The following is a 16,193-nucleotide window of genomic DNA, read 5'->3' on the forward strand; positions in this document are numbered from 1 at the left end:
GAAATGAGGAGAACTATGAACAAGCTGCTGATAACAAGCTGGATGGTCCCTTTCCTCAATAGCAAGCTGGATGGTCCCTCTCCTCGATAACAAGCTAGATGGTCACTCTCCTCGATAACAAGCTGTATAGTCCCTCTCCTCAATAACAAGCTGGATGGTCCCTCTCCACAATAAGAAGCTGGATGGTCCCTCTCCTCGATAACAAGCTGGATGGTCCCGTCCTTGATAACAAGCTGTATAGTCCCTCTCCTCAATAACAAGCTGGCTGGTCACTCTCCTTGATAGCAAGCTGGATAGTCCCACTCCTCAATAACAAGCTGGATGGTCCCTCTCCTTGATAACAAGCTGTATAGTCCCTCTCCTCGATAAAAAGCTGGATGGTCCCTTTACTCGATAACAAGCTGGGTAGTTCCACTCCTCGATAACAATCTGGATGGCCCCTCTCCTCGATAACAAGCTGGATAGTCCCACTCCTTGATAACAAGCTGGATGGTCCCTCTCCTCAATAATAAGCTGGATGGTCCCTCTCCTCGATAACAAGCTGTATAGTCCCTCTCCTCGATAACAAGCTGGATGGTCCCGTCCTTGATAACAAGCTGTATAGTGCCTCTCCTCAATAACAAGCTGGCTGGTCACACTCCTTAATAACAAGCAGGATAGTCCCACTCCTCAATAACAAGCTGGATGGTCCCTTTCCTCAATAACAAGCTGGATGGTTCCTCTCCTTGATAACAAGCTGTATAGTCCCTTTCCTCAATAACAAGCTGGATTGTCCCTCTCCTCGATAACAAGCTGTATAGTCCCTCTCCTCGATAACAAGCTGGATGGCCCATCTCCTTGATAACAAGCTGGATAGTCCCACTCCTTGATAACAAGCTGGATGGTCCCTCTCCTCGATAACAAGCTGGATAGTCCCTCTCCTCGATAACAAGCTGGATGGTCTCTCTCCTCAATAACAAGCTGGATAGTTTCACTCCTCGATAACTAGCTGGCTGGTCCCTCTCCTCAATAACAAGCTGAATAGTCCCACTCCTCAATAACAAGCTGGATGGTCCCTCTCCTCGATAACAATCTGGATGGTCCCTCTCCTCTTGAGTACAAAGGACACTCCAGTTCCGTCAGGTTGGATGATGAATGTTGGTGGACAGCCATTTTCAGGTGTCTCCAGAGACGCTCAATTGAGTTTAGGTCAGGGCTCTGGCTGAGCCAGTCGAGAATGGTCACAGAGTTGTTCTGAAGCCACTCCTTTGTTAATTTAGCTGTGTGCTTAGGGTCATTGTCTTGGTGGAAGGTAAAGCTTCGGCCATGTCTGAGGTCCAGAGCACTCTGGAAGAGGTTTTCATCCTGGACATCTCTGTACTTGGCCGCTTTCATGTTTCCTTCAATTGCAACCAGTCGTCCTGTCCCTGCAGCTTAAAGGCACCCCCATAGCATGATGCTGCCACCACCATGTTTCACTGTTGGGGTTGTATTGGGCAGATGAGCAGTGCCTGGTTTTCTCCACACATCGCATAGAATTATCACCAAAAAATTCTATCTTCGTCTCATCAGACCAGAGAATCTTATTTCTCATAGTCTGAAATTCCTTCATGCGTTTTTGAGCAAACTCTATGCGGGCTTTCATATGTCTTGCGCTGAGGAGAGGCTTCCATCGGGCCACTCTGCCATAAAGGCCCGACTGGTGGAGGGCTGCAGTGATAGTTAACTTTGTGGAACTTTCTCCCATCTCCCTACTGCATCTCTGGAGCTCAGCCACAGTGATCTTTGGGTTCTTCTTTACCCCTCACCAAGGCTCTTCTCCCACAATTGCTCAGTTTGGCTGGACAGCCAGGTCTAGGAAGACTTCTGGTGGTCCCAAACTTCTTCCATTTAAGGATTATGGAGGCCAATGTGCTCTTAGGAACCTTGAGTAATGCAGAAATTCTTTTCTTTACCAAATGGCTGCAATGAAACAAAGAGTGAAACATTTAAAGGGGTCTGAATACTTTCCGTACCCACTGTATGGCTTTTTCTTTGCATATTACAGCATTATCTTGCATTTGTGGACTGCACAGAGAACCATGATCACAGACAATGAATTCTGGAAGTATTCCTTAGCTCATTAAGTGATCTGTATGACTGAATCATACTTTTATTAATGCAGTTCCACCTCACGGACCATACATCAAAAGCATCCAATATTGACCATCGACCTTGTCCCTTGTGTATATGGATATCTCCAGAATCTCTGAAACCTTTGATATTATGTACTGTAGATGGTGGGATATTCAAAGTTTTGCACTTTTATGCTTTTTAGACTTAGTTGTTCACAGATTGGTGACCTCTGACCATCTTTGCTTCGGAGAGACTCTGCCTCTCTAACATGCTCTTTTTATACACAGTCATGTGACTTAGTTGGAAATTAACCCTCCAGTTGTTTTTCATGAGTTCCTCTTACTTTTCCAGTGTTTTGTTAACCCTCTCCTCACTTTTTTTAGTCTTGCTGCTATGAATTTTTTAATTAATTATTTTTTTCAATTGAAATGGAAAAATGTCCAACGTTTAGTTTCTGATCTATGTTGTATGGCTATAAGAGATTTCTATATCATTACATTCTTGTTTTCTTTACATTTTACACAGCATCCTAACTTTTTTGGAATTGGTGTTATATGAACATTAGTGGGGGGGTCTGTCATCAGGGCAAACTCCAGTGCCAGGCACTGTGTCCAGTTTTTTTTTTCTAAACTATCCATACTTTATTTTTATTATTTTCAAGCATTCTGGGTTGTGTTTTTTTTAATTTGCACTTTTGTTCTTATACCATCTGAAATTCAGACATTTACTAAAGTCTGAAATCCTAAGTTTGGTGATATTTATAACTAAATCCGTACAGCAGAAACCTGCAGCTTCTTATTCCTGAAGCAAATAAATCTATTAATGGCTAGAGATGGAAATAGAATAAAGTATTGTGCATGTGCGCCCTCTGCTGGTAGTTTGAGGAACACTCAGTGAGTACATGGAATACTCTGCAGCTTGAGTATTCACCATCATTATTATTATTATTATTATTATAATAGCAAAGTGAAGAAAAAAATAATTATATATATAAATTGTTGATAATTTTCTGGTATTTTTCATGAACGTTATTGTACTTTGTTGCGAGAAATAGATGCTTGCAGAGAAGACCACTAATGGCAGCCTTTAAAGTGCCTATAGAAGTATATAGATGCATGCAGAGTTGCAAACAATCCTCTTCAAGCTAAAATACAAAAAAAGCCTTTTTATCTGGGTTTCATGTGAAACCCATTTTTTTTTTCAATGACTTCCATGTAGAGTTGATGAACCAATCAAATTCTCAAATTTTACAAAAAATTCGGATTCACCTAAATCCTATTTTTTTGTGATTCTCTTCGGACAAGTATAGCGAGCAGTAGAGATCCAGGAAGGGGTTACAAAAATCTTCTACTTACTTTACCTCGGTCCTCTCTATGACTAGTCCTCTGATCGACTCTTCCATCTCCGTGCCGGACCGACAGCCACTTATGGCCGGGTCGTCCTTTTATTAGGCCACACACAGTCTCGCGGAGTGTAGCACACATGAAAGATGTGAGTTGTGCCCATGTGAGTGCATGTAACACCATACACATCAATGACCTATGTGATGACATAGGGGATAGTGAATGGAAGACCCAAGGCCAAAAACAAATCTAGAAGATAAAAGAGCCATTCGGAGGATCAGTGGAAGCAGGGGCAATACGGGGAGGGCTGAGGAGATGTGAGCATACATTTTTTTTCAATCCCTTCCTGGCCGATCCAATTTGCATCAAATTTATTTTATCCAAATTAAATTTCCCCCTAAAATTAGCAAATCTGCCTAAATAGAATTTTGGGAAATTCGCTCAACTTCAGTCCCATGCAATGCTTCATTACCCCAGTAATAGCACTTAATATTGGAGGATCCGTCTAACCAAAAAGTTTTCTAAAAAGTAGACTATGGATATGTCCTTTCTTACTTTTTCTTTTGACTCAAACTATCCTGAGATGAATGGCGCAAAGTGACTAGATTTTGGAAAACAAATAAAACATGATTTTGTGATACTCTGTCTGGAGTTGTTTATGCTGTGGGTGTCTATGTGTGTGTGTCCACCCAGTGGCTGTTATTTGTGTTGCAGCCTGTCGAGGGTTTTGCTAGCATGTCTCTATAGTATATGGTGTAGCATTTCGCCTTGTGGAGAGTGACATGCCAAGCCTGGCATGCCATTGTGAGGAGGTTTTTAAGCCTTGCAATTCTCCTCTGGGAAAATAAATATGCACATTGCCTCTTCAGAGAGGAAGAGGACTAAAACTCTAATGCCACCTATGGGAAGTAGCAATCCTAAAAGTCAATATCGACCCTTTAATGAGCCGTGCCACATGATTTAGGATAAAAGCATAACCAGAATCTCAATTTACAGACACTGTGTTTCAGGGTACTGCCCCTCATCAGTGCAAAGTGTGAGATCTGGTTTGGCTGGGTGAGAGACATCTGATCGGGATGTCTCTGACCGGGATGTCTCTGACCGCTCCTTGTGGAGCGTGACATGCCAAGCCTGGCATGCCAATGTGAGGAGACTTTTAAGTCTTGCAATGCTCACCTGGGAAATTAAATATGAAAATTGTCTCTTCAGAGAAGAAGAGACCTAGAACTCTAGCGCCACCTATTGGAAGTAGCAATCGTAAAAGTCAATATCGACGCTTTAATGAGCCTTGTCACATGCAGCTATAGTATATGTCATTTGTATTTTTACTTGAACCAAAATACAAGGATTGATAAGGTTCTAAGAACCACCCAACTCTCATTCTCCTATAAGAATAAAGTATGCATTCAGTATGTACAGTGCATTGTGAAAGTATTTGGCCCCCTTGAACTTTTCTACCTTTTGCCACATTTCTGGCTTCAAACATAAAGACATAAAATTCAAATTTTTGGGGGAAGAATCAACAACAAGTGGGACACAATCGTGAAGTGAAACGAAATTTTTTGGATATTTGAAACTTTTTTAAAAAAATAAAAACTGAAAAGTGGGGCGTGCAATATTATTGGGCCCCTTTACTTTCAGTGCAGCAGACTCCCTCCAGAAGTTCAGTGAGGATCTCTGAATGATCCAATGTTCTCCTAAATGACTGGTAATGATAAGTAGAATCCACCTGTGTGTAATCAGGTCTCGGTATAAATGCACCTGCTCTGTGATAGTCTCAGGGTTCTGTTTCAAGGGCAGAGAGCATCATGAAGACCAAGGAACACACCAGGCAGCGCCGAGATACTGTTGTGGCAAAGTTTAAAGCCGAATTTGGATACAAAAAGATTTCCCAAGTTTTAAACATCTCAAGGAGCAGTGTGCAAACGATCATATTGTAATGAAAGGAGTATCAGACCACTGCAAATCTACCAAGACCCGGCTGTCCCTCTAAACTTTCATCTCAAACAAGGAGAAGACTGATCAGAGATGCAGCCAAAAGGCCCATGATCACTCTGGATGAACTGCAGAGATCTACAGCTGAGGTGGGAGAGTCTGTCCATAGGACAACAATCAGTCATACACTGCACAAATCTGGCCTTTATGGAGGAATGGCAAGAAGAAAGCTATTTCTCAAAGATATCCATAAAAAGTCTCGTTTGAGGTTTGCCACAAGCCACCTGGGAGACATACGAAACATGTGGAATAAGGTGCTCTGGTCAGATGAAACCAAAATCAAACTTTTTGGCCACAATGCAAAACAATATGTTTGGCGTAAAAGCAACACAGCTCATCACCCTCAAAACACCATCCCCACTGTCAAACATGGCGGTGGCAGCATCATGGTTTGGGCCTGCTTTTCTTCAGCGGGGACAGGGAAGATGGTTAAAATTGATGGGAAGATGGATGGAGCCAAATACAGGACCCTTCTGGAAGAATACCTGTTGGAGTCTGCAAAAGACCTGAGACTGGGACGGAGATTTATCTTCCAACAAGACAATGATCCGAAACATAAAGCAAAATCTACAATGGAATGGTTCAAAAATAAACGTATCCAGGTGTTAGAATGGCCAAGTCAAAGTCCAGACCTGAATCCAATCGAGAATCTGTGGAAAGAGCTGAAAACTGCTGTTCACAAACGCCCTCCCATCCAACCTCAATGAGCTCGAGCTGTTTTACAAGGACTAATGGGCAAGAATTTCAGCCTCTCGATGTGCAAAACTGATAGAGACATACCCCAAGCGACTTGCAGCTGTTATCACAGCAAAGGTGGCGCTACAAAGTACTAACTCAAGGGGGCCGAATAATATTGCACGCCCCACTTTTCAGTTTTTAATTTGTTAAAAAAGTTTAAAATATCCAATAAATTTCGTTCCACTTCACGATTGTGTCCCACTTGTTGTTGCTTCTTCCACAAAAATTAGAATTTTATATCTTTATGTTTGAAGCCAGAAATGTGGCAAAAGGTAGAAAAGTTCAAGGGGGCCAAATACTTTCACAATGCACTGTATACAGTTATATGAAAAAGTTTGGGTACCCCTATTAATCTTAAGCTTAATGTTTTATAAAAATTGGTGTTTTTGCAACAGCTATTTCAGTTTGATATATGTAATAACTGTTGGACACAGTAATGTTTCTGACTTGAAATGAGGTTTATTGTACTAATAGAAAATGTGCAATCTGCATTCAAACAAAATTTGACAGGTGCATAAGTATGGGCACCTCACCAGAAAAGTGACATTAATATTTAGTAGATCCTCCTTTTGCAAAAATAACAGCCTCTAGTCGCTTCCTGTAGCTTTTAATGAGTTCCTGGATCCTGGATGAAGGTATTTTTGACCATTCCTCTTTACAAAACAATTCCAGTTCAGTTAAGTTTGATGGTCGCCGAGCATGGACAGCCCTCTTCAAATGATCCCACAGATGTTCAATGATATTCAGGTCTGGGGACTGGGATGGCCATTCCAGAACATTGTAATTGTTCCTCTGCATGAATGCCTGAGTAGATTTGGAGCGGTGTTTTGGATCATTGTCTTGCTGAAAGATCCATCCCCTGCATAACTTCAACTTTGTCACTGATTCTTGAACATTATTGTCAAGAATCTGCTGATACTGAGTGGAATCCATGCGTCCCTCAACTTTAACAAGATTCCCGGTGCCGGCATTGGCCACACAGCCCCAAAGCATGATGGAACCTCCACCAAATTTTACTGTGGGTAGCAAGTGTTTTTCTTGGAATGCTGTGTTTTTTTGCCACCATGCATAACACCTTTTTGTATGACCAAACAACTCAGTCTTGGTTTCATCAGTCCACAGGACCTTCTTCCAAAAAGAAATTGGCTTCTCCAAATGTGCTTTTGCATACCTCAGCCGACTCTGTTTGTGGCGTGCTTGCAGAAACGGCTTCTTTCGCATCACTCTCCCATACAGTTTCTCCTTGTGCAAAGTGCGTTGTATAGTTGACTGATGCACAGTGACACCATCTGCAGCAAGTTGATGCTGCAGCTCTCTGGAGGTGGTCTGAGGATTGTCCTTGACTGATCTCATCATTCTTCTTCTCTGCCTTTCTGATGTTTTTATTGGCCTGCCACTTCTGGCCTTAACAAGAACTGTCCCTGTGTTCTTCCATTTCCTTACTATGTTCCTCACAGTGGAAACTGACAGGTTAAATCTCTGAGACAGCTTTTTGTATCCTTCCCCTGAACAACTATGTTGAATAATCTTTGTTTTCAGATCATTTGACAGTTGTTTTGAGGAGCCCATGATGCCACTCTTCAGAGGAGATTCAAACAGGAGAACAACTTGCAAGTGGCCACTTTAAGTAGCTTTTCTCATGATTGCATACACCTGGCTATGAAGTTCAAAGCTCAATGAGGTTACAAAACCAAAAAAAGTGCTTTAGTAAGTCTGTAAAAAGTAGGTAGGAGTATTTAAAACAAGAAAATGATAAGGGTGCCCATACTTATGCACCTGTCAAATTTTGTTTGAATGCAGATTGCACATTTTCTGTTAGTACAATAAACCTCATTTCAAGGCAGAAACATTACTGTGTCCAACAGTTATTACATATATCAAACTGAAATAGCTGTTGCAAAAACACCAATTTTTATAAAACATTAAGCTTAAGATTAATAGGGGTGCCCAAACTTTTTCATATAACTGTATATATCTGCCTTTAGGGGTGTACTCAGTTTACATGGTTAGCAAAACTTGAAGGTTTAGTTTTCACATAGAGAGCTTTAAAATCCCCTGTATCCCCTACATTGCCTACCTGCAACCACCTCTAGGGGGAGATCAGTGCATGTGGATCAATGTACCTGCTATAGAACTCATTGGAAGCTGGTAAAATCTGCCTGCAGTGAGCTCCCTCTAGTGGCAGTTGCAGGAATTCACTATTGCTGTATAGTTTGTAGGGGAGTAGTGGGATCGGAGGTCCGTCACTGGATGTCTTTACTAACGCGTTTGATTTACTAATATATAATATTACGATCTGCCGATGTTCCCACCTTATTACTCATTGCCTTTTACAGCCTGAGATTGGCACAGCAGTCATCTCTCACATCTCCCTGTTAGTTCTATTCTAATTACATCTGGGCCAAGATAAAAGAAGAAGAGCTCGAATGTGACAGGTTTCTGCGCTCGCTGAGAAGAACGCTGAAGTTGATTTTTAATACGTGGAATAATTTAGAGTTAATTTATAATTACAGGCTGGAATCACAAATGACTGCCGACATCCAAGCGATTCTTCAGCTCCTGCAGAGACCACCATCCCTTGTTCCTCCAGCCTACAGCATGGTGACGGCCAACTCTGAATATCAGAGGCCGGCGGTCCGGCAGGCGCAGAGTCAACATCCTCGTGCGTCAATCAAGACAGGCAGGAGCTTTACACCGTCATCTCAGGCGAGTACAGAGCCGTAACAGGTGGAAAATGCTTAACGATAGGTGTCCAACTGTATGAACATTGCAAAAGAACATATTCTAGTACAGCGCTCATCAGCCCCATAAGAGTGAATGGAGCGGTCTGCAAATGTCCGGCCAACGCTTCGTTCCGATGGGACAATTCCGAGATCTGTTCTCTGAATCACTGGTCCAGAAAGTTATCACCTGTTCTATAGATACCTTTTACTCTTGGGAATAACAATTTAAAAGGGTCGGAACTAATTTTGGTACCCCATCTGAGAGCAGCATGACGTAGGTGCAGAGACCTTGATTCCAGCGATGTATCACTTACTGGGCTGCTTGGTGTAGTTTTGAAAAAAAATCACCATTTTCTCTGCTGCAGATCTAGCAGTGCTCTGAATGTTGAGCTCTGTATAGCCCGGCACACACCACTGATTGGCTGCTTTCTGTGAACACTGTGCATAGGCAGAAAACTGCTAATCAGTGCTGGGAGGTGGGGTTATACAGAGCTCATGTCTGTGCTGGACAACCTGGTTGCAGGGTTACTAGTCCTCTAACAGATACCCTGATTCCAGCGATGTATCACTTACTGGGCCGCTTGGTGTAGTTTTGAAAAAATCACCATTTTCTCTGCTGCAGATCTAGCAGTGCTCAGAATGCTCAGCTCTGTATAACCCCGCCCACACCACTGATTGGCAGCTTTCTGTGAACACTGTGTATCGGCAGAAACTGCCAATCAGTGGTGGGAGACGAGTTTATACAGAGCTCATATATATGCTTGACCACCTGGCACCAGGTTTATTAGTCATCTAGTGATAATCTCCTGCTGATAAAACAGGGATTTTATCAAACTAGCCCAGTAAGTGACACATTGCTGGAATCAGGATCTCTGCCCTTATATTATGTTTCTCTCAGACTAGGTGGCAAAAACCTGTTGATAGATTCCCTTTAACATGCATAAAAAGTTGCTATTTGTGCAAAATCTGACATTAATTCTGCTCTTTGCGAGCATTGGTACATGTACCTATTAAAGGGAATCTGTCGGCATGTTTTTGCTATGTAATCTGAAAACACCATGATGTCCCTCAAAAAGACCCTGATTCCAGTGATGTATCACTCACTGGGCTACTTGATGCAGTTTTGATAGAATCCTTGTTTTCTCTGCTATAGATGTAGCTGTGCTATGAATGCTGAGCTGTGTATAAACCCCAACCAACACCTCTGATTGGCGGCTTCCAGTGGGGGTGGGGTTACACAGATTAGCTGAACTGTCTTGCACGTGAGACCTAGTCCTATAGTGGTAATCTGCTGATGATAAAACACTGATTGTATTGAAACTACAGCACACAGCTTAATAAGTGACGCATATCTGGAATCAGGCTCTCTGCCCCTACAGTGTGCTGCTTTCAAATTACATAGCAAAACCTGCAGACAGATTCTCTATAACATGTATATTTATTTATTTTTTATCTAACAGAGCTCTGAACTTGTAGACTTTGAAAAACCCAAACCAAAATCCAAAGAATCCATTCCTAGCGTAATCCATCTAAATGCAACATCTGAGGACAACCTGACGTCCCTGCTGGATCATGAGCACCAATCTCCTCTGCTGGAGTTACAGCCGAGGCGATGCACATCATATCTGAACCCGATGAGACACACATCTCTGCCAGATTCTTCCACACACCACAAAGGGAACAACATGTCCCTGCACAGGCACGAATCTGACCCTGGTCTTCCTGGAAAATAATCCAAAAAAAAAGTTCATTTTATAGGTACCTTCAAATAAATTGTAAGTGCTTTTAATGGCTGTTTTCCTCTTTGTATGTAAAATCCTCTTTACTTGACTCAGGGGTTAAAAAAAAGGATATCTAATATGCAAAAGTACTGTATATTTTGATACATCTGAAGCTTACTAAAGGTACGTTTGTTTGTTTGTTTGAGAAGTCATGATGTAATATCATGTAAAGACTGTATGCTTAAATAGAAAACTGCCAGCATCACAAGGCACCTTATATTTTTTATTTTTCCTTTTTTTAACACTTGCATGTTATGAAGTTTTGTTTTTGTCTTTTTTTTTAATCGCATGAAGAATGATATTAAATTATTTCTCAGAGATGTAATATTATCACGTGAAGACGTTCTACTGGACATGAGTCAGTCACTGTCGAATTCTTCCAGATTGTTTCATTTATTTATTTTTTTTTTTATGTGGATTTTGAAGTAGATTCTGCTTTGAAATCCACATGAAAAAAAGCTCCAAAAACTTCCTATTTATTTCAATAGAAAAAAATGCATCTTTAGTGCAAATGATGCTGTTTTTTTTCCATGTGAAAATAATGCATAAAAAAAAACACACACAAAAATATAATTTTACGCTTCTCTTACGTGGCTGAAAAATCCATGTAAGAGAAACTTAAAAAAAAAAACTTTGTTCACACAGAGTTGTTTTTTTTTTATGTATTATGCTCCAAAATCCTCTTGAGAAAAAAAATGCTTCAAATAACTTTTGAATAAGCTTCCTATTGTGTTGTTTTTTTTCCACCTGGGAAAAAGAAGCAACTTGTCAATTCTTGGAGTTTTTCAGCTTACAAATATGCTCTAAATTTAACCCAAAAATGCCATATGCACAAAAAAAGCATGTAAAGGAAAAAAAACATTCCAAAATTTTCAGCCAGTAAAATCCACGTCAAAGAACAGTGTCAACATAGCCTTGGAGTGCTACCTGATCACAATGTGCTGTATAAGAGACTGCTACCCCTTACTGCACATGCTTGTTTCAGGTCCCTTTTAAGGTGGGGAAAAGCAAAATGCATAAGGAAATTATGCAGAAATTGTGTTGAAATGTGGGGAATATATTCAGTTGAAATTGAGATAGCAAATATCCACCTTTGAAAGTATTCTTTTTTAATCTACTCTGCTTAGATCATATTCTTGATATGTCTTTATAGCCATTAAAGCTCAGATTTTCTGATACAGATCTAGTGTATAAAGCCCATTTTTCATATTGTGTCATCCTGCAGCCACCACTAAGGGGTGTTGAAGAGTTTACTGCATACTGTTTGTAAATAGAACTTTGTAGTGTGCAGTAAACTCTTAAGCTCCACCTAGTGGAGGCTACAAGTAGTGCGAGTTCTATCACTTAACTTTTGTCTATACAGGGTTATTTGTAACTTCTTATAAAAAAAAAAAAATAAACCAATACAAAATTGTATAATATAAATAATCATCATAGAACAATGGGGCTAAAATAACATGGTGTTAAAATTAAAAAAATCACTTTAGAATAAGCATGCAGTCCCCATTGCTGCTGTGTAGAGTAGATTATACCTCTGTATCTTTCTTACTAGTCCATTGAATTGTATAAACCAGTAAAGCATGGTAGGAGAAGGAGGTCCCATGATTAGAGATGAGCAAACCCCAACATAAAAGTTTGGCGTTCATACCGAACAGTTAGTGTCAGGTGCTAGACGCTGAACATGGACTTTCCTCGGATGTTTGTTGAAAGGCTCAGACCAGAACCCGAACTTCCATGGGTCCACTCATCCCTACCCATGGTAGAGCTACAGGTTGTCTATGAATTAACTAGACAAAGCTAAGGCAAACTGTGTCTGCAGAACTACTGGGACCACCATAGGCTTCTCTTTCTAAAAAGCTACAGATTGTCTACCTCAGGTCATGGAAGTCTTCAAATCTTCGGAGTTTGGAAGCAGCTTAGTGCCCTCTCCTCCTGAAGAACATGTCAACGTTTCACTAAGCTGAACATGGACACCTATCGCTAAGGGGGGTTTGCAGAGAGGTATTTTGTACAATAGGGAAAATAAGTATTTGATACACTGCCAATTTTGCAAGTTTTCCCACCTACAAAGAATGGGGACGTCTGTAATTTTTATTGTAGGTACACTTCACCTGTGAGAGACAGAATCTAAAAATAAAATCCAGAGAATCACATTGTATGATTTTTTACATAACTAATTTGCATTTTATTGCAAGGAATAAGTATTTGATACAATAGAAAAACAGAGGTCAGACGTTTCCGTTCTTGACCAATTTTGAACACATTGCAGCAGGGATTTTGGGCCACTCCTCCATACAGATCTTCGCCAGATCTTTCATGTTTTCGGGCTGTTGCTGGGTAACATTGAGTTTCAGCTCTCTCCAAAGATTTTCTTTTGGGTTCAGGTCTGAAGACTGGCTAGGCCAATGCAGGACCTTGAAATGCTTCTTCTGGAGCCATTCCAAAGTTGCCCTGGCTGTGTGTTTCGGGTCATTGTCATACTGGAAGACCCAGCCATGACCCATCTTTAATGCTCTTACTAAGGGAAGGAGGTTGTTGTCCAAAATCTTGCGATACATGACCTCATATATCCTCCCTTCAATACGGTGCGGTCATCCTGTCCCCTTTGCAGAAAAGCACCCCCAATGTATGATGTTTTCCCCACCATGCTTCACGGTTGGGACGGTGTTCTTGGGGTTGTACACATCCTTCTTCTTCCTCCAAACACGGCGAGTGGAGTTGATACCAAAAAGTTTTATTTTGGTCTCATCAGACCAGATGACCTTCTTCTATGCCTCCTCTGGATCATCTAGATGATCATTGGCGAACTTCAAATGGGCCTGGACATGTGCTGGCGTGAGCAGGGGGGCCTTGCATGCCCTGCAGGACTTTAATCCATGACAGCGTAGTGTGTTACTAACAGTAATGTTTGAGACTGTGGTCCCAGCTCTCTTCAGGTCATTGACCAGGTCCTGTATAGTTCTGAGCTGATTCCTGACCTTTCTCAGAATCATCCTTACCCCACGAGGCGAGATCTTGCATGGAGCCCCAGACCGAGGAAGATTGACAGTCATCTTGTGTTTCTTCCATTTTCTAACAATTGTGCCAACAGTTGCCTTCTCACCAAGCTGCTTGCCTATTGTACTGTAGCCCATCCCAGCCTTGTGCAGGTCTACAATTTTGTCCTTGGTGTCCTTAGACACTTCTTTGGTCTTGGCCATGGTGGAGAGGTTGGAGTGTGGTTGATTGAGTGTGTGGACAGGTGTCTTTTACACAGGTAATGAGTTAAAAAAGGTGCAATTAATACAGGTAATGAGTGTAGAGTAGGAGGGCTTCTTAAAGAAAAACTAACAGGTCTGTGAGAGACAGAATTCTTGCTGGTTGGTAGGTGATCAAATACTTATTTCATGCAATAAAATGCTATTTAATTATATAAAAATTATACAATGTGATTTTATGGACTTTGTTTTAGATTCTGTCTCACAAGGGAAGTGTACCTACGATAAAAATTACAGACCTCTTCATTCTTTGCTGGTGGAAAAACCTACAACAGTGTATCAAATACTTATTTTCACCACTTTATGTGGCTTTACAACATGAAGAATAAGGAGAATTTCTCATTTGCTCTTTAGAAAACATTTCTAAAAATCCAAGCCTCAGCGCAAATAGTTCTTAAAGGTTGCTGCATCAAGCCACCCCATGGCTTTCGTGGCCATTCCCAAAATTGATGAACTACCAGAGCAATGACCTCTCTTAATTAGCGTTGTTCTGTTCTGGTTATATGACTGTATAGGGCATATAGAAAGGATTTGTTTTTCATGGCACAACCCCAGTGTAATCTATGGGCTTTTCCTTTAAAGTATTTTTGGGTCTGCATTTTGGGCATGTCAATCAAACCTTTACTCTTATTGCATGGGATTTTTTTGAGTGTGAAAAAAGAGGGACACAGTGCAGTGAAAAAAAAATCTATATTAATTTTTGATTCTGGATTTAAAATTACATCTATGTGCATATCTATAGAACTATTAAAAATATGATCAAAGCGATGGACGAGCAAAAATCTTTACAACAAACCAGGCATAAAAATCAAAATTCTGTTGCAGAGCTTGGTACAGTGCGTTGGGCTACGTCGGGTGATTGACTAGTCTCAGTTTTCCTGTATTTTTGGTCCCAAGGGCAATTAATAGGTTTCCGGAACATTTTCCAGTGTTAATTATAGGACTGGAGAATACGTCTTGAGTATTTGCATACAGATGAACTGCACCGGAGGGAACGTACGGAAGAGAGGAGCCTAGATACAAGAATATCCTTTTACAAATGTGCTGTGTATGCCAGAGTAAGCAAACATTGCTATTGTGATCGGAATAATTACCTGCACAGATAGGTGGGAATTTTATTTAGGAGTCACTAGAGGACGGCTGCTGAATTCAGGAAATTGATTACATCGTTGTTTGGCCATTACGGACATTTTTTTGATGATCCATAAAACATTAATTATATCCCAAACCTTTTTTTTTAACGAAACTGTGTGTACAACATTCAATTGCAACTTATCACAGCTCTCGCTACATCCTTACTACATTCTTCCATTGCGTCTAAGTAATGTTGCCAATTTTGCGCTCTCAATTATTCTGTTCCGTAAACCCTTTAAAAATAATTCTAGATTGTGTCTTTTTGCCCTTTGGGAGTGCAAAAATGGATAACCTCATGTTTACTAATCCTTAACCTATCCTTTCTATCCGTTGTTCTGTTCTACCCACAAAATCTTTCCTATATTACTCATGCTTTGCAGAGTTGAAAATTAGTTACAATAATGATCATTACATTCACACCTGTGATTACCATATTTTTCCACCACCCAACATTTGATTCCAAAAAAAGCAATAATTATTCCCCAAAGGTGCAAAATCCAAAACCCAAAAACTTTATAAACCTCCTAAATATTTCTTAAAACATTACAAACTCTCATTATGGAATTTGGAGATAGGTCATGACTAGTGATGAGTGAGCATGTTCTGTTAACCCTTTCGGCGAGCATGCTTTGGTGCTCGGCGAGTATCTTCAGCGTGCTCGGGTGTTATGTTTGAGCCACTCCGTGTGCATGATTTGCGACTGTTTGACAGCTTAATACATGTGAGGAATGCCTAAGAAATAGGCATTCCTCACATGTATTAAAACTGACAAACAGTCGTAAATCATACGCACAGAGTGACTTAAGCATAACACCCGAGCACGCTGAAGATACTCAGAAAACACCCGAGCATGCTCATAAATCTCAAGTAACGAGCATGCTCGCTCATCAGTAGTCATGACTTATCCATACAGTTCAATACTTGTTCAGTGTCTAAAAATTGATTATGGACTCAGATAGTTCAGCCTTCACATGTTTGATAATTTCCCCTAGAAAAAAAGAAAGAACCAGTCCCCATTCAGCATCAGCCTTTAGAACAGGGGCGGTTGTATCATTGGTGCAGGACCAGGAGGAGGCCACTGCCACCTTCAAAGTAGGTGGAATTGTGCATTATGAGGAACTGTTGGAC

The 16,193-nt window shown here is 40.8% G+C and overlaps 1 protein-coding gene across 5 annotated transcripts in view; it reads left to right on the forward strand.

Moving 5' to 3' along the window:
* The window catches only part of KCNH7 (potassium voltage-gated channel subfamily H member 7), a 513,596-nt gene extending 497,854 nt beyond the window's left edge, over positions 1 to 15,742 (forward strand). For all 5 annotated transcript variants that reach the window (XM_073647046.1, XM_073647048.1, XM_073647050.1 and 2 more), the window contains 2 exons: positions 8,684 to 8,876; positions 10,354 to 15,742. In XM_073647046.1, coding sequence (XP_073503147.1) covers positions 8,684 to 8,876; positions 10,354 to 10,626 — 466 coding nt within the window. In that variant the 3' untranslated portion in view covers positions 10,627 to 15,742. The remainder of the gene's footprint in view (positions 1 to 8,683; positions 8,877 to 10,353) is intronic.
* The last annotated feature ends 451 nt before the right edge of the window (positions 15,743 to 16,193 follow it).

The sequence above is a fragment of the Phyllobates terribilis genome, unplaced genomic scaffold (assembly GCF_046119375.1).
Source record: "Phyllobates terribilis strain yellow unplaced genomic scaffold, ASM4611937v1 Scaffold_9__5_contigs__length_417890890, whole genome shotgun sequence".
Taxonomy (NCBI): Eukaryota; Metazoa; Chordata; class Amphibia; order Anura; family Dendrobatidae; genus Phyllobates; species Phyllobates terribilis.